The sequence below is a fragment of the Falco punctatus genome, assembly GCF_963210335.1.
Source record: "Falco punctatus genome assembly, chromosome: 1".
NCBI lineage: Eukaryota > Metazoa > Chordata > Aves > Falconiformes > Falconidae > Falco > Falco punctatus.
In genome coordinates, this window is record NC_137580.1 from 5,286,932 (window position 1) to 5,308,409 (window position 21,478).

At 39.2% G+C, this 21,478-nt stretch overlaps 1 protein-coding gene across 4 annotated transcripts in view; it reads left to right on the top strand.

Moving 5' to 3' along the window:
- The window catches only part of AFG2A (AFG2 AAA ATPase homolog A), a gene marked incomplete at its 5' end in the record, with an annotated part of 202,146 nt that overhangs the window by 20,293 nt on the left and 160,375 nt on the right, over positions 1-21,478 (top strand). For all 4 annotated transcript variants that reach the window (XR_013925750.1, XM_080373773.1, XM_080373771.1 and 1 more), the window contains 2 exons: positions 7,203-7,357; positions 15,968-16,177. Coding sequence is in view for 3 of the 4 variants with exons in the window: in XM_080373773.1 (XP_080229899.1) it covers positions 7,203-7,357; positions 15,968-16,177 (365 nt within the window). The remainder of the gene's footprint in view (positions 1-7,202; positions 7,358-15,967; positions 16,178-21,478) is intronic.

Below are 21,478 nucleotides of genomic sequence, written 5' to 3' on the forward strand. Positions count from 1 at the left end.
GTGAAAGGGGTTTAACCAAGACTAAACTGATTTTTGAAGACACTGTAGTCCACTATCTTTAAATTATCCTATAGGTTTGGTTTTTTTCTACAATGATCCGAGCTGCTTGCTTCCCTGGGTTAACTTTAAAGGTTTTGCACATCAGAGAACTGAAGACAACTTCCTGACCTTTAATCTCTGAGAAAGGTTTGGCTAATCTGTGGACTTCTTGGTGATACAACATGCTTTACGCAGTCATTCATCTTAACTGGCATTTTGCTAACTGAAAGACATTGTGCAGACTTACACACTTCCTTCTTCTTCTCGCATCACGTCTTTTCTCATTTTCCACCTCCTGCTAGCTGAAGTAGGCTAACCATGCTCACTGTTGACATGCTGTCCACACACATGTTCACATGCTGGTCATCATGCAAGCACTGCAGTGTTTTTCTTGTACTAACAGAATTCATGTTCACTGCTGCCCTCCTAGCCTAGCATTAAATTACCGCAGAAAGTTATTCTGTTTCCTGGTTCTGGAGCAGGCTCTAGTTATGAATTGGAATTATATGTTTGGACTAAACCTATTTTTTTTTCTCCAAGATATAGGCATAATTTTTGGGAAGTTACTCATTTGAAAGGTGTATTACATTTTAAGAAGCCTTTAGTAACTTTTTTTGGCTTTGGAAAGCAATAATTTTTCATTGTTCTCTTTGGGTTTTTTTATGATGTATCTGATACTTATTTATGCCACTTTGTCTTGCTTTAGGCAGAATTTCATCTGACACAGTTGTGTTTCTGGTTTTGGATATCTTCTGAATATTAGTTAACACTTCTTGCCTTAGTTCTGTTCAAATTTTGTTTGATCAGTTGGCGTGCTTTTACATTCTTTGAGTGACTGTAACATGGGAACATCTAGAGCTCAAGTACAGTGTCATCTCTGTGTAACAATTGGTATGCATTATTTTTTTCCAGTTTTTCTGTGGAGTCTGGTTTCAAACGTAACTTGAACAGCAATGGTAACAGACTCAGTTTCAAATACATTTGAAGTGCAGTTCTTCCTGTACTAAAAATCTGTAGGAGTTTTGTTCCCCTCATAGTGCATAGGGAAGGACTGATCATGTTGTGATTCGTGTCACTCTGTCTTGCTCTGTTGGCTTTAGAAAGATCTAAACTAACCCAATTAGAGTAGATGTTCATCTTTAGGTTGCAAAGGTGCAAGTTTTTTCAGTATCTGAATAAAAAATGATGTTTTCCATAGCTGTGCTATTTTTCTGAATAAGCTAGCATCAGCTATACTTCAGACAAGCTATTTGTGTAGAAATGATACTATAGGAGAAAAGGTCAGTGTCTTCTGACTCACTCTCAGGCCTCAGGTAAAATGTTTTCCTGGAATATATAATAGTAAACAGAATCTGAAAGTAGTCTTAGGTTTTTTTTGTTTATTTGATAAAAACTCATAAAAGGTCCTCTGGTGAAATCTAGCTTAATTGGTATGTCTGTGTTAGTTCTGCGGGAGTGAAATCAGTTAGCAGTAGGCTTTTGTATGTAAATGAATAGACACTATTGGGGGACAAAGCTTAAATATTTTCAGGCCAAGTTTTTGTAGGTCTCCTGACTTTAGCTGTATTCTGACTTGACAATGTTCCTAATTACAATTAGACTGGCATTTAGCCACTAACTGTTGCTTCTTGTCTTTCTGCCCTTGCTGAACTGGTAGCCTGGCAGTCCTTATTTTTCTTCTAACACGCATATGACTAACCATAGCTTAAGAACATTTATGTATGAAAGCAGGCTAGAAACAGGCAGTCTTATATTCCTTATTTCCCGCTGTTGTCATTGTCTTAGGATAAATGGTGTGTGTGTACCTGATCTGTGAATAAACTGTTTCCTGTATGAAAGAAGTTTTGAAAATACAGTTCCTCCTTCCTTCCTTCCTTTCCCTCCCCTGTCATACCTCTCAGCAACTTTTAGTCAGGTCCATAGACATGTTCCAGCAAATGCCAGAGCTCTGCACGAAGGACTATAAATCGTGCACGTAATCCCTACAGTAGATTAGTGCTCAGGTTAGCTGAGTGAATTTGCAACGTTATGGTTACAAGGGATTTAAGGGCATTATCTTTCCTGTGCAAACAGCATATGAAAGTTCTTCAGGGATTTTCCCGTATAGTGCTGGCTGCTAAAGACGTATTGCAGAATACCATTTCCAGAGCAAAAGTAAGAGTTTCTGGTTTGTGAATTTTTTTCTAAATAGGCATGCATTTTATGTACAGAGTAAATAAAAATTAAGAAAGTTTAAAAATATATTTATAGGAGTCTGGTCCATGGATATTTTTTTTATTTTATTCCTTGGTAAATTTATTGGTATGTTTGATTCCATACTTACTTACATTGGGGAGGGAAAAAAAAAAGACAAAACAAAATAAACCAGCCAAAAAAAAAAACCCAAAACAAAACAAATCCCAAACAAACCATGCACCCTTCCAAACCGTAGAAGTTTCTTGGGATGCAAATAGAAGAATGCATCTGAGTTTTTCAGCTGTTGTGCATGGTGGTTCCTCCCCAGGTCAGAGGAAAGCTTGCCTAGAGCCCCACAAACATCAGGTGCTTGCCTGATGCTGCTCTTCCGTTACGTGGGGAGTAAAGGGAAAAAGAACCTTTGCCTAAACACATCCCCACTGTCCCTCACTGGCTGTGGCAGCTGCTCTTGTTATTACCTATTGCTGTCTGACCATGATGGGTGGGTAGGAGAGCTGGTTTGCAGGGTCTGCATAGGGTGAAAGGTTGACTGAAGAGGTGAGGAAGAATTTGTGGGACATTCTTAGTGCAGCAGTGGTCCTTACCAGGTAATGGTAAGGCTTCCATCCACTGGGCAAACAGGCTTTGTCTGTATTATTGTGTATTTACGTATAACTGCAAACAGCATGCATACATAAATGTTCTCTATTATTTTTCTTTTGGATTTGACTGTCCAGTATCTTGCTGTAATGAAATGCTATAAACTCATATTCAGGAATACATGCGATTTGTAGTATATGATCCTTGAAGTTCAGTAAAAGATTTCCTACTATAATTGTGAGATTGTTGTCATGCATGAGTGCAGAAAGCCATGCTGATTAAAAATTGCTAGATAGAAAGCAGAAGAGCTCCTAATCTCAGAAGTATTTTACACTGGAATAACTTGTATCCATTGCCTGTGAAATCAGGTATGCTCCTCTTATGGTTTCTAAAGTTCAAAATTGTTTTTAAGTTACATGAAATACTTTTTATGTTAAATTTTGAATTAAAGTATGTAAAGATCTAGAAGTAGAGTGCCCCATCCAGTGCCATTAGGAAGCTGACATCTTTCCACAAGCTGTTGAGAATTCCACTGCAAGCCATGCAGGCAGGAGAGTATCATGTTGGATCTGACAGCTGTTGCAAGAAGAAATGGTATGTGTCTTCTAGGTTTGGCCATAATAATTGGGGGGGGGGGGGGGGGGATGTCAGATTAGTAGGGAAAGAAGAAACATTTCCTTTTGCAAACAAGTCTTACAAGAAGATTACAATTTCTTTGAAGCTACTTACAAATTCTTGTTTTACAATTCTGGTAGAGAAAGTCCAGGCAAGATGGATTTGCAGAATAAACAGGCTGAAGGGTAGTGAAAGATGCATGATAACAATTTTGTTTTGTTCAGTTCATTTCCTCAAGTGTTGTGTGTATTCTGTTTTTGAAACCTACGGTGTATACTTTCCTTGTTTTGAGTGGATGCTTTCTATTATTTACAGTAGTGTATAATTATACACAGACTCTGAAAAATATAGAAGTGTCAAGGAGTCTATTTTTAGGCTGTTTGTGATTATGATCTAATGTGCCAACACTTAGCCAAGCTATGAGCAAGAAAATCTTAGAGGGAAACAATGCTATCGACCTCTTGCATAGCTTGGTACCAAAGAAGGATCATCTGTACCAGGACAGGGCGTTCTGCTGTTTTCTTCCCCTCTGTCCACTTAGTTTCCTATGTTCTAGACAGACAGGATGAATTGGTGAGGTAGAGCACACAGTTGCTGGACTGGAACAAATTGTTTATTTTCCATTGTTTGTAATCATGGATGACTTGCTATGCTTGTTTCTTTTAATATTTTTTTTTAACTGGGATTTTCCATTTATACTCCACTGAGAATCAGTGTTGCTCACTATTGCAAAGGCTGCCTTCCAAGTTAAGTTTCTGCTCTGCATAAGGTAGTCCCAGGGACCAGTTGTGTATCCCTTTACCAGAAATAGGTAGCACATGTCTGTGCAAACAGTCCCACTGACCATATGTTGGTGTTCTTCCTCCCCTCATGTGGGAGTCGTTCTGGAATAAAACAGTAAAAACCTACTTGCCCACTTCTGAGCCTTGTCATTCATGGCCAAAACGCTATTGATACTCATTAATCCTTAAGAATGAAGTGGCACCTGAAAAAGAGCAATCAAAGCTGAAACAAATGCAGTGCTCAGTCAGTTTACAGCAGTGACATATACTCAGACCAAAACATTCCCAAGCGAAAGATACCCAATAGCTAAGATGAGGTGCTGAATGTTTTCTGAGGTACTATGTCTGAATCTTAAGTTTATCTGCATTATAACATTATCTGTAGTGATAAACTTGGGTTTGCCACAGTGTTTCACCTCCTTTCCCTATGCTTCTAGCAGCGTGTTTTGTACCCTACTTTGCGTTTCCTTACCTTAAATACATCTTTCAGTGTCTTGAGACAAGGATGTGTTTTTCTGCCTCTGGCAAGCCACTGGCTGTATCCTTCTCCTATTAATAAGACTTCCCCCACCCCCACCCCACCCCCAGTTAGAGGTCAATCTGAAGTGCAGGAAAGAATGATTGTGATAACAGGAGGAAACAGGAAGAATCATGCCTTCTTTTTCAATCTGTTTTTTATTATTGTTTTAATGTAAAACATTGTTTCAATTAAATGCTGACCTGTGCAGTGGTGTGTGCGTGCACATACTGAAATGAATTCAGGCTTTGTTTGGAAAGCTGTGACCTCTTTATTCCTGTTCTGGATCAAGGCTGTTGCGTTTCAAACCCACTGCTGAGGACTGAAAACTCCTAGTAGTGCTGGCAGTAATGATCCTTAAGAGTGGTATTCTCCTTGGGCATTTTTATGTGCTGTTCTCTCTCAATTGTTAAAATAAGTCTGTTTTTAAAAATTCCTCATGAAAAAAAGATAACCACGACATGGTTAAAATATATGAAATGAGCACTGGGCTAAACTGGTACCTGATGTAGTAGATAAGTGTAGAAATGAACAGTTCTTTATCAGTTACTTGCTGTCTCTATGACTTAATTTCATGCCAAGTTATTTATTCTTTCATATATTTTTTTTAAGTGGGTGTGCCGTGTGAATTGACATTACAAAAAAGAAAATGTAGGACTCGACCCCCATACCTGCTCCCACCCCCCAAAATGTTAACTGCAATGACACTAGAATAAGTTGTTGAGTTTGTTATTTGCTTGGATGTAAATTTTTAATCTCTGTCTCTGTGTGTGTGAATCTATGTTGTCTTGCTTAAGTTTTTTGTTTGCTTAAAATGAACTGTTTCAGAGGAAGGAAGAAGTGGGGGAGGAATAACGTGAAAATTGTCTGCGTTGTTAAAATGAGTCACTTATATTTTATACCTGTCCTCTGGTGACCAGATTTTCATTTTCTCCTTGGCCTCATGGAATGTTTTTATTTATATATCTTATTAGTTCTGGATGTTCTGTGCAAGGGGAAACCTGAATTACAAACTTTTTTTTCTTCCTTTTTTTTTTTTTTTTTTTCTCCATTATTATATTAAGAGCCTGGGTATTGAATGCAGGTGCTCAGACTCTGCCATAATTGGCAGTTTATGGAGAGACACCAGCTGTACTGCTTCACAGGGGAGATATAATATCTCTTCACACGTTGTATATATTGTAGGAAATACAGAATTCCTGTCATTGTCAGAAACTTTGCATGTCTGCATCTACCAGTACCTCTGTAGAAAAAAAGACAACAATCCGCTGAAAGTTAAAACTATGTCTATTTTCAGAAATGGCTTATCCCTTTTATTGTCCTTTCATGTAGCACTAATTGATGTTTTGTTTGTTTAAATATAGAAAAGATTTAACAAATACTTGTCTTTTCATGATCATGCAAGGTGAACTGGTGTCATACTAACTGCCTTATTTTCTTTGTAACAACACGACAGCAGATACAACATATCTGCATATATGTATACCTGTATATAAGATTATACTCATCGTCACGTAATAATATATTAAATGACATATTTAACAGTTTCAGTTCATAGAACAGGATTGGAAATGGAAGCAGTAGAACTCAATATTAGACATTAAAAAGCATAATTATGGAGTGGGAAAACAGAGTGATACTTCTGGGCATCTTACACAACGGGGACCATAGTTGTTCTCTCTGGGGAACGCCTGGGAGCCGCAGAGTTACTTGGTCCTGCCTGAGGAGTATTGATATATTGATGTGTGAGTGGGTGGGACTTGTGTGGCTTTTGAGGGATTGAATTATAGGGTGAAGCTAGGAATTAGTGTCAAGATTTATAGGTATTGTATGTGAGTGATTTGGCCAAACAAAGGAGAAGGTAAAATCTATGCCTGCATTTGAAAAGTGTGATAGCTGAAGGGAGTGAAGAGCTATTGAGTGTTCCAGGGAATGTTTGTTGCAAATAACATGTTTTTTTCTTTATCTGGCATCTTACTAGGTAGCAAAATAGGGTTCCAATGAAAGAAAAAGAAATCTCATCAGTTTGTTTTTAAGAGCAGCTTGGAAAACACAGCCCTAATAATAGGGGAATGGAGAAGGTTGTGGATTTCTTATGTGAGCTGATTTAATATTTAATATGAGTTATCCCTCTTCCTCTGTGGTTTCAAAACGTGTGTGGATCGATGTATGGACATTTGAAGGTTTTGCCGTCTTGGCTTCATCTCCAGGAACACGGGCAAGGCTGTTTGATTCTGTCTTGTGGAACAGATTTAGTTTATATTCTTTCTGTGGTCATTAAATCCCCTTTCTCTCGCTCTCTCATCAGAAGTGTCTTGCATGTTCTTTGACCTAGTGAAGGCCCAGCGCTGAGACAGTCTTCTGAACATCGTTTCCTTTCTGGTGCTGCTGTGTGTGTTGTACAATTTATGTTTGTGAGAACCATGAGGAAATCTACACATTTTCATGGGTTGGTTTTTTTTTGTTTTTAATAGGTTTGTATGCATTGCGGAGAGCAGTGGGGAAAAGACCTAACCTAATAGACAACGAGGTGGCTGGGTCAGTGATGATTGCTTTCAATGACTTCCTGCAAGGGATGAATGATGTCAGGCCCAGTGCCATGAGGGAGGTGGCAGTTGATGTGCCAAAAGTAAGTTATTTTTTACAATAAACTAACAACATTGTTAGAGCTATGTTAAGAGTTGCAGTTAGGCATTGAAGTGCCCTACCAAGAGAGGAATTTTGTGAAGTGGAAGCCTTAAGTTACTAATAAATGTTGTGCATCATCTTTTTATTGGCATATTTGTTTAATTATAATTTTGAAGAGCCATTTACAGAAGCTTAAGTTCCTAATGCTTTAGGAAGAGTTAGTAGTGCAGGAGCATATCTCCTGATCTGTAGTTTTATTTTTTGAGTGGGTTAGTGGAATAAAAATCTTAAGGTGTCTGCTCAAAGCAGCCCCTGAACAGCTGTGAAAGCTGGTGCCTTTTGTAAGCAGACAGACCTAAGTAGAAACCAACTGTTAGCATTTGTAACCAAAGTATGTTGAAACAAAGCTGTGAAGAGATTGATTGCTGTGGTTTTATGTAGAGCAGTTGACTAATTCTACATGCAGTTCATACTGCTGTGACCTGAATGTCTTCAGTGGCATTACGTGGTTTTATCTTAGTGTAGAATTAGATACTGTAGGTAGGTTATCACTGCCAAGCCATTACCTGCCAGGGACTGTCATTATATGAACAGTTCTGACAGTGCCAGGTTCATCTTTACACTGCTCACTGCCCTCTCAGTGTTATGTATTCATAGTCATTCAGTGGCAGACACAACATAAATTGGACTGGGGAACTGGTTTGGTTTAAGAAAATGCTGATCCGGCTTAAGAAGATTCAGCAAAAGAAAATGTATTTAATCTTACTAAATCTTGACTCTGCGAGCAGTTGTGCTGGTGTTTCTCAGCAGCTCCCCAAGCCCTAGAAGAAAACATTTATGTCTCATTGCATGAAGATGAGTCATCTGGGAGTTAGATTGCACAACTGTAGACCCTTATTCCCAAACTATAGGAATGGGAAATAAAATCTGCGAACAGGATGCTGCACACAGCCAGTTCGGATATCACACTTGGCTTGTTAAGAGTCCATGCTGTGCAGTGAAGTGGTGGGTGGAAATGCCTTTGCTGGCCCCAGACAGCTTTTCCTAGAAATGGTGTAGTTGCATCAATATCCGCAAGGGCTAAGTAGTTCCACTGAGAACTAGAGTTACTAATTCTTTCGTTGTTTATTGTGCTACTGGCTCTTGGACTCACATCACTGTGACTATGCTGTGCCTTTCAGACACACCAGCCCATCTGGAGCCAGGTGGAATGCTGCTAAACAGCACAATAAAGATTGATAGAAGCAAGGTTTCAGGTAGTGCAGGAGATCTGTTCTGAATCCAAGTCAACCTACTACTTGGGCATCTGTTGTCTGCTAAACTATCCTGCCAGTGGCTTCACAGAACGGTCAGGGTTGGAAGGGACCTCTGGAGATCATCTAGTCCAACCTCTGCTAAAGCAGGGTCTCCTAAATGAGGTTGCACAGAATTGTGTCCAGGAAGGTTTTGAATGTCTCCAGAAAAGGAGACTCCACAACCTCTCTGGGCAGCCTCTTCCAGTGCTCTGTCACCCTCATGGTGAAGAAGATCTTCCTCGTATGCAGTTGGAACTTCCTGAGCAGCAGTTTGTGCCCGTTCTCCTTGTCCTGTTGCTGGGCACCACTGAAAAGAGCCTGGCCCCGTCCTCCTGACACTCGCCCTTTAAGATATTTGTAGACATCGTTAAGATCCTCTCCAGGTGAAGCAGGCCCAGCTGTCTCAGCCTTTCCTCATAAGGGAGATGCTGCAGTCCCCTCATCGTCTTTGTAGCCCTCCGCTGGACCCTTTCCAGTAGTTCCCTGTCTCTCTTGAACTGGGGAACCCAGAACTGGACACAATTCTTCCTTGATTGTTACTTGTTTTTATTAGTTAAACAGTAGCTGGGTCACTGGCATATACTGCTGAAATTCATTCCTTTATTGAAGGGAAGATAGTGACACAGTGCAGATTCCTTTGGACCTAAATAATGCATATTCTGTGAAGTTATAGGGTGAATTTCAGTTTATGTACCTGGGCTGAGTGGAATCTAAAGTACTGGATGCAACAGATTTTGTGTCCGTGCACATCATCTACCAAAGGAGGTGCTGGCATTTAGTTTAACCCTTATTTTAGGGTGCAGAGCTACTAGCTTACAAAATGAAGGTACCTGTGCATACTCAGAAGCAGTCTGAATAGCTGGAGGTACTGAACAGCTGTCCATGAAAGTCACAGTAGTGTAAATCCAGCACTGTTGTACCACTACCGTACCCCTCAAGGCTAATTACTCCATTACCATTTTTATTTATGTTGGGGAAGTGCTGTAAGTCAGCTCAAGTCCATGGGTTAGTTGAAGGAGTTTGGTTATGCTGTGGCTAGGTGGCCAGGATGGCAGTGCAGGGGAAGCAATCCACGGGAATCCAGACTGAAGCTCCCTGGTTAAGGTTGCTTGCTGGGGGCTTGGGATGTGATGCAGGAACACTTACAAACATCTGAAACTCATTCCTGTACTTCAGTGTGGTGTAGCTATTTTAAAAACATTTACCACTGTAATTACCACTGTATTACCACTGCAAAAAGAAATAAAAAAAAAATATCTGTTGTTATTAAACTCAGGTTAGTGTAATTTGCTCTTTATTGTCAAATAAGTATATCTTATTCTCACCTGATTGTTAGTGTCTTGAGTGCCAGTCACTTAGCACTTAATCTGCTGTTACCCAGACAGTTTACATGGTTGATTTGTTGTTTGGAACACAGATTGTAGCAGAAAATGTAATGCAGATTCTAATCCCTTGGATAGCTTTTTTTTAAGAGGAGTATGCAATGTTTTGTGTTGCGTGCTTCTGGTAATGATTTCTTGATATGTTAATTAATTTTACAGACTTATTTTTGCTTCTCTGATTGAAGTTGTGTTTTTAACTGCTGTGTTTAAAGTTGTGTGTTTGTGCTAACGTTTGCAATTAATTGGATGCTGAAGTACTTGTTTTCAGTAGAAAACAGGTATCCAGGAAGCTAAATGACTACAACTGCAGAACCATTAATTAGTTGCATCATCTTATGTTGACGATGCTGTGTCCTAGAATGCTTTGCTGTTTAATATTGTTATGCTTGAATGTTTACTGCTGTGGGAAACCATGAAGTTACTTGCTTGTCGTAGAACTGATGCTAATAGTCGTAATTTCTATAAATTCTTCCTCTTTACTAATTTATCCTTCATTTCACTCCAGCGCTTTCAGTCCGTGGACTTGGGCCGCTTACCCATTCAGCATTTTACTTAATTGGCTGTTGGTCATGGTGTACTGTTACTTACGGGCTCTGCAGTAATTTATACCAACAGAAACTGCCTTACTCTGACAGCTTTTGTTGTATTCTTATCAAAATGTAAAAATTATAGCTGGTTGTGCAGGAAACAAAAAAAGAAACAGAAAGCCTGAACCAGATAGGAGTCCAGCCTTCTTGAAGAAACCTAAAACTTGTTGTGTTTTGTCTGGGTTTTGTTTTTCCTGGCTAATGTATCTTTTTGCAATCATCCTGTATTAATTCATCTCCAGATCCTTTCGGTCTGTAAGGATAGGCTTTCCTTCCCCTGCTCTCCTTGCCCCAGAAGCTATCCAGATAGATAGTTAATTGTGTATAACTTTGTTAGAGAATCAGGGGTTACATTCCTTCATGTTTTGAAGTCTGACCTTAACATTGTTTGTCATCTAAAAAATCCTTGCTAAAAATAACTTCAAACACTAAATGGTCAGCTATGAGATTTTTTCCACGGAGAAGTCAGAAGTCTGAGCTACCTTAATAATATCAGCTTTTTTTGCTCTTTATTGCAGGTATATTACTCACTTGGCAGCCCCCTTAGTATGGACGGAGCTTTTGAGCTATGCAGTTAGTTATAAGTAAAACCATTGATGTACATAGTGAATTAAACGGAGACTTTTCTGATTTTTAACTTTCTGATTTTCAGATTATTTTTTTCATATTTCATTGCTTTGCAGTAGCTATGTGTCAACTGAATGAGAAGAATTCTAAATAAAGCCACAAGTAAATTAATTTTGTTAAAGGGCTTCTTCCCTTATAGTCATGACACCTTTGCCATTTATGCACTGTGGCTTTTTTGAAGATGGTATCACTTCTGATACTTAATGAAAATAAATACTTGTTTTACCATGAAGTCCAAATTGTTTCATCAACACAGAGCTTGTTCTCTGAAATCTGTGGAACTTTGAGTAGGCTATAAAGAAAGCTTAGTTTTCAAATCAGTCTTTGCTTTTTAGGTCCCAGAATTGAATGCTAGTTACTTGGCTGTTCAGAAAAGCACTAGGCTAAACTGCTCTGTTGCAGGCTTTTGTCATATTTAAAACCTGGGAAAAACTCGTTACATGTGTATTTGGGGTAGTAGCTAAAGAACAGGTATTAGAAGTGACTTGTTCAGGTGGCCTCGAGCAAGTTACTTGTTGGTGTCTGAGGATATTTGGTAACCTTGATAGATGCTTTGTAGTCTGCTTGTGAAAAGTGCTGTGTGACAAGCTAGCTGTTGGGGTTTTTTGTTGTTGACATAACTTGAGCTCTTTCTGTTCCAAGGATATTCAAAATTACTGGTGGGGAAAACAGCCAAAATGAAGTGAGTTTGGGGTGGTAGACTGAAGAAGAGGTGGTGTGCAGGAAGAGCCATTGGAGGCAGAGGTGCCACCATATGCTTTTTTTGTGTTCCTACTTTCTGCATTCTTTTGTCCTTCCACTTGTGCCTGGATTGCAGTGAGTGATGTTTGTGACCAAGGCAAACGCAAAATACTTGCTGCCTGGTTCCACGTAGCATCTTGGTTTCGGCTTTTACAGAACCTTTCTTGAACTTTGCTATGTGTTACAACCTTTTTTAGAAGGCTGCTTTTTCTGCAGCAGGGATTTAGGGAAGAGGGGATGCACGTTATAAATCAGGAAGTTAATATTTCAGTTCTTTTGAGAGTTGCACTGTAGTTGCTGTTCCTCCCTCTCCTATGGGTCTTTCTGAAATTTTTGTAGAGTGTTACGGGTTTTGCTTGCCTGTTTCACTCCTTTTACTGTAATTCAACACTCAGATTTGTGTCTTTGCAGCCAAAAGGTTCTGGATGAGACATCCTTTGCATGTCTGCTTTATTTCTTTATTGCTGCTGCTTAACAATCTCTGGGGAGTTGCTGCTCTGCATCGCATTCTAAGCTCTGTTGACCTGGGGAGAGCTAAAGATTACAGCAGTAATAAAATCTTGGTGTCTTACACACTGTAGCAGAGCACTGTCTTTGTATGTGTAGGCTTAGCCCCAAGGCTAGCCTTTAAAACCATTTCCACAGTGACAGGGTATCACACTCCATCACTTATGTGGCAAGACCTTTCCTTTGAGTTCGTGTGCAGGTGAAAGATGGAGCTAGCTGTCCGAATGTGCACAGTAAAATTTGTGTTCTTTGCAGTGGGGAAGTTACCAAGGATTTGTGTGCAAAAACAATCCACCCAGTTCTTCCAAGCTTATATGAATCAAGAAGAGTTCTTACTTTTTGAGTGTTTTATTTTTGGTGACCGACCCCCACCCCGACCCCCTCTTTATCTCTATATCCATTTGAAATGAGGAACCCCACTGCCGTGTTTTGTTTAAGACTTGACCAGAATGTGAAGATAGTGTTTTATTAGCTATTTTTGCCTTTAATAACACTGTTGCTTGAATTCCACACCTTGTATTATAGAAATCCTAAAAAAGTTAACTGAATTTTTGACTGGTTAATTGTATTCTTTTTAAACTCCTAACAGGCAGATTCACATTTAGTAGCCCTGTTGGAATGTCGTGACCTAGTTGTCTCCCTTTCTTCCCTTTCCTGATTTTAAATGTAAGCAAAATCAGAATAAATCTACAGATTACTAAAAAAACCCTTCATGTAAGGTGGCCCTCCTTCAGCTTCTCTGTATAATTGCATCACTTGTGTTGATGTTAAATGACATGTAGTGGGTCTGAAAAATCATTTGAATAATGCCTCAGAAGAGTTGTGCATATTTGCAGAAGAGTCTGAATATTTGCAGGAAGGTAAAAGTAACGCTGAGGTGGTTTTTCCTTGGCTTATTGTATGTGTGCAAAGTACCACTAATGGATTGTGTCTTCTCTTGCTGAAAGTTATAGGGAATTCCTGATGGCTTAATTAAGAAGTTCTTGTTCACATTTGTCAAAATCATTGTCTATATAGAAAGACGTGATGAAAGGAATGACTAGTCCATGCTTTACCACATATGAGTAAGAACTGATACTGAGAAATTAGAATAAGCTTATGTTATATGTCTTCTTCCCTAAGAAAAAGTTAAATGTGCCAAGTTTCAGTTCTGTGCAGTTTACAGAGCTGCTAGGTAGAATTAAAGGTTGTAGGGATAGATAATGCATGATTTTAAAAGCAGATGTAAACCACTGACACTGTTTTGGATTTGTCTCAGAAACTTCAGCTTTTAGAATAAGGGAAGACTGGGACTAACGGTCCTGAGTTTAATTATGTTACTCAGGCATGAAATGTGAATGAAAAGGGGTGGTTTGCATGCATGTGGCTAGATGCAAGTGAGGTGTCTGACACATCTTCACTTTTTATGAACTTGTATGTTTGCTTCATTGTAATTAAAAATCTGCATGTGGATTTCTGTGTTTTATTGTGAAAATTCAGGAAGGGAGAATTCTTCCTATCTTTAAGTGCTTATCCGGCAAGGAGATATCCAATTATTCCCTCTAAAGGGAAGAGAGAGAAACTGGGTGTGAGACCTCCTGTCTGACTTCTGAAGGAGAGTTTGCACTATAGCTGAATTTCTCTGTGAAGTCTTTCTCCCTCTTTTGACTGTGGTGGTAGCCCAAGATACCCAGCTCAGTCGGGACTAGGAATTCATGCTCTTGTTTCCCTCTTCCACAGTGTTGTGGAGTTTCTCCCTTTACTGTTTTTGTTGAACTCATACACTTTCATTTTCTTCTGATCCGGTTTGTGCAGTTCGTCTTGCTTGTGGCATGAAGCAGCACTTCAGAAGGGAATATTGGCAGGCTGCAGACGTTGGCTTACATGTTACCAGAAGTGGCATGCTGCTTTGATAATGCCCCTGCTAAAATCCTTTCCCCGCCATGCCACTGGGATACTCTGCTGTGTCTGATTCAGTCTTCACTGTGCTCTGACCTTTACTGAACTTGGATTTCTTTTTTCTGGTTTTCTTTTTTTCAGTAAGGGAATCCTGCCTTTGGCAGATCCCTCTGCTCTCTCAGATCCTTCTTAGTAGGCAGTAGTGATCAGCTCTACATATTTCATGCTTCTCCAGGCCTATAAAGTTATTATTAAAGAACTGAAAGCTGTTGGTCACTAAGAAAAAGAAAGAGTCGGGGTGTTTTTTTTCTGGAGTTCCTGTAACATATTCCTGGTGTGAGAGAGATAATGTTCTATAGACAGCAGACTGGCAGCTCCTTACCTGCCAGTTAGCCTTTAAACTCAGAGTATTTCTGAGGTGTTGCCCCATGCATATTGATCTTTGCTGTTTGCTCTCTGCTGTCTTTGTAATTTTCTTCTATGTCCAAGACTGACAATCAAGGGGAAGTTTTATTTGGTTTGCAGTTATCTTGGACTTATGTGAAAGTGCTTGCACCACATCCAAATGCTCTTTTCTTCCACTTCAATAGTAGACCAAATTGCCTCTTTCGGGGATTATCTACTTTTAGTTTCTGCTCTGTGTACGGGTATCAGGAAAACAGCAATACGGACAAGTCAGGAGTGACGCCAGTTTTCAAGTCAGGAGAAAGGCGATACGTTGCCTCGTAGTAATACTCTCCTTGACTCTCAAGTGTAGCTGACTTTCCAGAGCTAAAGGGTGATTTATGACTAGTAAATTTTTGGAAGAGTGTTTTATAGGCAGCAGACCATTTGATTTAGGTGCCTCTTGTCATTTTTAATACTTGAAGATGGTGACAGTATGAGGAACAGGCTGGGGGATGTGGGGAAAAGTCTCAGGGTTGTTGACAGTGGTGCAGGGAGAAGTGTAGCAGGTTTTAGACCCATCTGCTCTTTTGGATAGGACATGTTAGTTCTGTCCCGACGTATGCCTGACAAGCTGTCTTGGGTCTTTTTCACCAGAGCAAATTTAACTGCAGTTGTTTTTTAACTGCAGCTGGGTTTGAGTGTCACTTTTTTTTTTGGTGTGCTTTTTCTTTTCTGTAGATATTTCCCTGTTTGGAGGATTGTTTGTTCTCAAGCTTCTAGTCAGATTTCCAGTGCCCAAGTCCTATATGGGAGTGATACAGCTTGAGCTCATACAGTGCTTTCCTTCAGGGAAGAAATCAAAGTAATTTACAAATTCTGTATCAGCATCGCATTAATAAAACCAAGGGAATTGAATTGTAACTTTGCTAGTGATCTACTTTTGAAGCAGATACAAAATATTTTACCTACATTCTCCAGCATATAAGCAAGTCTAATCGCTTTTTATTTTGTGTGACTTTTTTCTAAACAAGAAGCAATTATTAATAGGCTTATTGAAGTGACTCATCAAAACCAACTTAAATACATTAATGCATTACAATGCATACACATTCATCCTACAGAGCAGTTTTGTTGTTTTCTTTTTCTTTTTTTCTGTTTTAGTACTTTTGTCCGTTGTCTGAATTCAGCAAAATGGTCTGCTTTGCAGGTATCCTGGTCAGACATAGGAGGACTAGAAGATGTCAAGCTGAAATTGAAGCAGGCAGTTGAATGGCCTCGCAAACATCCTGACTCCTTTACCCGAATGGGGATTCAGCCTCCAAAAGGTGTGCTGCTTTACGGACCTCCTGGGTGCTCAAAAACAATGATAGCAAAAGCTTTGGCTCATGAAAGTGGTCTCAACTTCTTGGCAGTGAAGGTAGGCCATTTAGTCTTACCTTTTGTTAACTCCTGCATAACAATTGATGATTTACTTATTTCCAATGTTAGAATCCAGTGTCTCTTAGTGTTTCTGACTGTTATATATGCTACAGCAAACACCTTGTAAATACCAAGTCAGGTCTGTGTTTTCTTATGAAAAGGACTAGTTCTTTCTTATATATGTTTTTTAAAAAAATACTATTTATTTCATCACAGCACTGAAAGTATATGTTGGATGGGTAGGTAAGCTGTATAGTGGCATCTTAATTATTGGCATTATTTTAAAATGGAAACAATGAAATTCCTAAAGCAGTATAAATAAAATACAACTCTGCATAGTGGGTAGCTTGTCTTACTGTAGTAATTGCTTTCATGGAAGTATTATCTCATCTCTTAACATGCCTTTTCATTCCTCAGGAAAGTCACTTCCTTTGTCTTACTGTTCACGTTTCATTACAGATTTTTCTTGCCTTAATTGCCTTTTTCCAGGGGAAAGAGTTCTACTTCATCAGTTTTTAGAAAGTTTGCAAAATCAGTTATATCTGGAGTACTCCTGGATAAGTGGAATATTCTATCAGCATTAAGAAACACTTCAAGTATAGAAGAATTTTGGATTTCATTGTCTATGAATCAATGTAATTGATTACTGTGGCTTGTATGGAAAATACATGAATGGAAGTTATTTAATAATAATGCTGAGCTTCAGTGCATAGGAAGAAAAAAAAGATAGCAGAGTGATTCCACATGGGGTAGTCTTGCAGCTGTGTCAGAATGTTAATGAAGTGCAAGAAAAAACATTTGTTTAAGTATTTTAGAAGTATCTCCTTCTCAGCAGTAAGATCACCTACTCTTGTCTGTTGACCATCTCCTTACTCACAAAGCCTTCTGTGTTAGTTTCTACACAGCTTCTTCCTCTGCCTGTCCTTTCAGACACACTGTAACTGTAGCTCTGGATCCTGGCCTCTCTGGGAGCAGAGGCAGTTGCACTGACCTTGAAGCCAGAACCCTTTATTGCCCTTGCTATCCGGTATTTCAGACAGGCCTCTGGGTCATGGTCACATCAACAAAAGCAGCCTTGGAAAGCTCAGCCCTTAAGAAACACCACCTTTACTGCCTCTTCCATAAAGACAAAGTAGTTCTTTGTACTCCAGAATTACTGGTAAACAAGTTAACCTTTTCCTCCTACACTTCTTCAAAGAAAACATTTCTTCTTTGTTTTGCCCAAAGCACTGAGGCCTGAGAGGGTGGAGGAAAAAGGTAACAGTCTGAAAAAAAAGTTAAAACTTTAAAAATTAAGCTAAGTTGCTGGCTGCTTAGCTATATCAGACATTTTTACTAATGCAATTAATTGTCTGGAAGTAAAAGATGGCTCATGCTGAATAGGAGGTATCTAGCTGAAGGTGCGCTGATATGAAATGCTTTTGTACAGTAATGCAGCGTTTCTTCAGGGTGGAGTTCTGGTAGTGCAAACCTCCTTGTTACTGACAAGCTGTAGCAGAAGAGGCTGGCTTAGGAAAACGGCCTTTTTTTCCCCTGTCGGTTTAAATCCCTTTGCCTGGAACTGGTCAAATATTCAATGTACAGATGTTTCAAGAAGCACATCTCTGGAGCATGTCCAGCCTTGGATATGCTGACTCCAGGAAAGGAACATAGCCCACTTTCTCTGACTTCACATTTGCTTCCTGGACAGAAAAGGCAACATCCATCATGTACTAAATGTGTTAAACATCATTGTCTGTAGCACTTAAAGCACAACAGGCATGAATTAATTTCCATTGCATGTGTTCCTGCAATAAGTCCAAAGTATATCAATATGTGATTTTTTTGGTGGTGGTTGTTTGTTGGGTTGTTTTTTTTTTGAGAGAGGGGATTTTTCTTTTCTTGCTTATAGTCCTATTAATTTTCCTGTTCTCTACATGGTCTCAAATATCTGTCCCTGGAGCTGATATCAGGCTTTTTGAAATAGAAGTGTGTTTCTTGATAATTTACTTTTCAGACTTGCATTTTCATTCCAGTCTTTCCTGCACCAAATAAGTAACTTTGATGAAAAGTGTCTGCTGTACAGCCTGCACAACGTGTACTATTTCAGGATAGTTCAGGTGGCTCAGGTTCCTGGGTCCTTGTTGAGAACAGACTGCAGACAGGAGACGTAGCTGTAGCTATGGGGAGCCTGCTGCTGGATACTGTCTCTCCCTGTGTCTGAAAACGGAGAGGAAATTGAGTACATTACATGCAGTGCTTACTTGGTCCAGTGATTTTTGGAAGATGGACCTATTATGTCTGCACATTACATTTAAGATTCACGGGCTCCAACTCTCTTAAGTGCTGAATGTACTCCACTTGTCTTAAGTTGGCTGTCCTGCGTGGGTGTAACAGGTATCACCCTTGCCCCAGCCTGGCTCCAGGAAGGCTTTGCACTATTTTCCAGACATGTCTATGCAATGTCTGTGTAGTTTGGACTGCTGACTTCGTTAAATGAGATACTTCAGCTGGGTTATATGTAACCTGTTAAAGCGTGACGTTTCCGTGTGTCTTGGGCATGGCTGGTTGTTATGGTGCTGTATGAAGCATGGTCAAAATGGCACAGCCTCCAGCCCTGTGTCTGATTTACCTCTAATTAAGATTTGGAAGATGGGCAAAGTCTAGATGTAATTTCTGGGCAGAGGAGCTGAACAAAATAACGTGGTAACAGATGTTTGACGTTGCATCCTGTTCTCTCCTGAAATCTATTGTGAAGTTTGAATGGTTAGTGTTAACAGTGAATGTGGCCCTTTTGTACACATGCTCTTTGATATTTGGCCAAAACTTTTTATAGCTATATTTTCACTGAGATTGGTGACCTTTTGCTTTTCCAGAGAAAAGCAGTTGGTTGGTTTATTTTACAAAGCAATCTTGGATTCATAGGATTCCTAAGGGGAATTAGTTATTTTTATTCCTTCATTTGACTTTCTTTGTCTCTAATACAATATATCTGCTAAATTTACTGGGGAGGACATTGTCAAGTGCTTTCCAGGGGATGGCTCTTCCTGCTTCCTCCCGCCACCCCTCTTTCTAAATCTCTTGAGCATTGAGGCTTTTCAGGGTTTTAGTGGTTATCTTGATTATTTGCTTCTTCACAAACCTCAGTTAATAAAAGACAACTGAATTGTTTTCAACTTCTTGGAGGGTTTTGAGTGTTTTGCAGTCACAAACACAAGCGAATATAAGACTGTGCGAAGGAATGAATTAGGATTTTTTTTCATTCTTCAGGATTGAACATCAGTCTTGACTTGTCAATAGTTTTTCATCTGGTTGAATTCTTATTTCAGTCAGCCTTCTGTGCACTTTTTTACTTCTTCACACTCCTTTTATGCTCTCCCCAAAGTTTGTAATTTCGTTCTGAAATGTTTTATGCATTTCCTTTACTAATAGGAAAAGAAAATTATATACACGTACTGGACCTATCAATATTAATAGAACAGGGAATATAATTTTCAGCTTCTGCCAGGCTGATGACACCTCTGTTATATACAACTGTCTCTGTGGCATTTTTGCTTTAGATGTCATCTAGCTTTCTGAAATTGAACATGAAGAAAACGAAATCCTTTGTCACTGTGTTATTTCCGTGGGGTTTTTTCCTTCTTTTGGTTGTTTATGTGGTGGTATCTCTGAACTGTTTTGACAGTTTCTGCACTTAGGGTCGGCTTTGACTGGCTGCTTTTTTCGAGGTGTATGTTGATTAGACCACTAAGATTTTGTGGTGATGATGTAAGAATATTTTGGGAAGAAACGTCCGTGTCTTGCTGCATGGCATAGATAATTATATCTGCATTGGTCTTGTAGCTTGTTATGACTGTCCTCTTGCATATTTTTTTTTCCTTTTTAAATTTTATATTTAGGAAATCCTGTATCATTGTGTTGCACTAAGAATCTAATGAATATTACTTCACGGATTTTCTGTTGCTTTTCTGGGAAGCAACTTGCAGAGAATTTCTGTGGGTTGTTTTTTTCTCTCTTAGTATTGTGGTATGTAGGTAATTAGCTTTACTACTAAATAAGAAAACCATTGTGCTTTTTTATTTGTAACCTATTTCAAAATAAACAGTGAAGTTTGCTGTGATGCTGTTAGGCTGGGAGGCACCATTACAGTACCTACCCAGATCAGCTCCATCACCCAGTTATAATGCGTTCCTTAGCTGATGGTCCCATAAGGGTCATGAGGATTGGCAAATCCTTTTGGCCCTTGAATTGCCCATAAGCCTAGGATGCTGTGTACTAGAGGGGATGTATGTTGATGGTATTCCTCCATTGCATTACTTTCTACTTAGTCAGCCTGCTAAAACCAGACAGAGACTTTCTGCTAATTTCTGGAGGGTTTTGCTCAGGATTATAACAACAGGGGATTTTAAGTTCTGTTTTCTGTCCAACAAGGAGATTACCTGAGTTTACACAATAAGTAACAAGAAAAATTATGTAACTTCTATATGCTTGTAATGGTTTCGGAAGCATCATTTTTCCTTTTGCTGCTTTGCGCTTTTTAATATTTGTCTGTTTAAAATAAAAACTAAGGCAAAAACTCACTTAGTGATAGTGACAAAACCCAGCTTAAATTTTCAGAAAATTTAGACCTCCAAAAGTTAAACCCCTTGGAATGCAGCTGAGACACACTAATTGTTGTAAACATGATGAAGCAATACTTAAAAAAAAAACCACCAAAATGGAACAACTCAAACCCACCCGTGACAGTAAGTGGTGTTGAAGAATGTGAACAACAAGCAAACCATCAGCACACATGATGTGTACTATACTGCTCTAAAATACTCTTTTTACAGTGGTTGGAGCTCCAAATATGGGGGGGGGGGGGGGTTGGAAATATTCCTGACGTTTTATTTGATGTTACATAAGAGCTTGGGCTGAAGGAATCTTTACTTTTTTTTTCAATTAACAGTAATTACAAAAATATACACTGTTCTCAGAGCTCTGACTTCACCTTGGCTTGATTTAACTTCCTGTATCACCCTGCCGATGCTTTTGTACCGCTCCCTGTGGTTGACATGTGCTTAAGCTTAGTTTGTCATTTGGGTCAATTATGTCAAAATATTTTCCAATTGAAGTTTCCTCTGCTTTTCCCTTTAGCTCTTGGCTGTGGCAGCTCAAACAGATTAATGAGGCTTGGAAAGGCCGACTGCTTTGCTTTATGAAGAGCTGTCACTGAGTTTTGGGGAGATAGATACTTTAGCCTTTTGATGGGTATTTCAGGGTGCAGAAGCATGAAATAAGGAAGCTTGGTGCCTGTAACTAGCTAAGCAGAACACTTAAG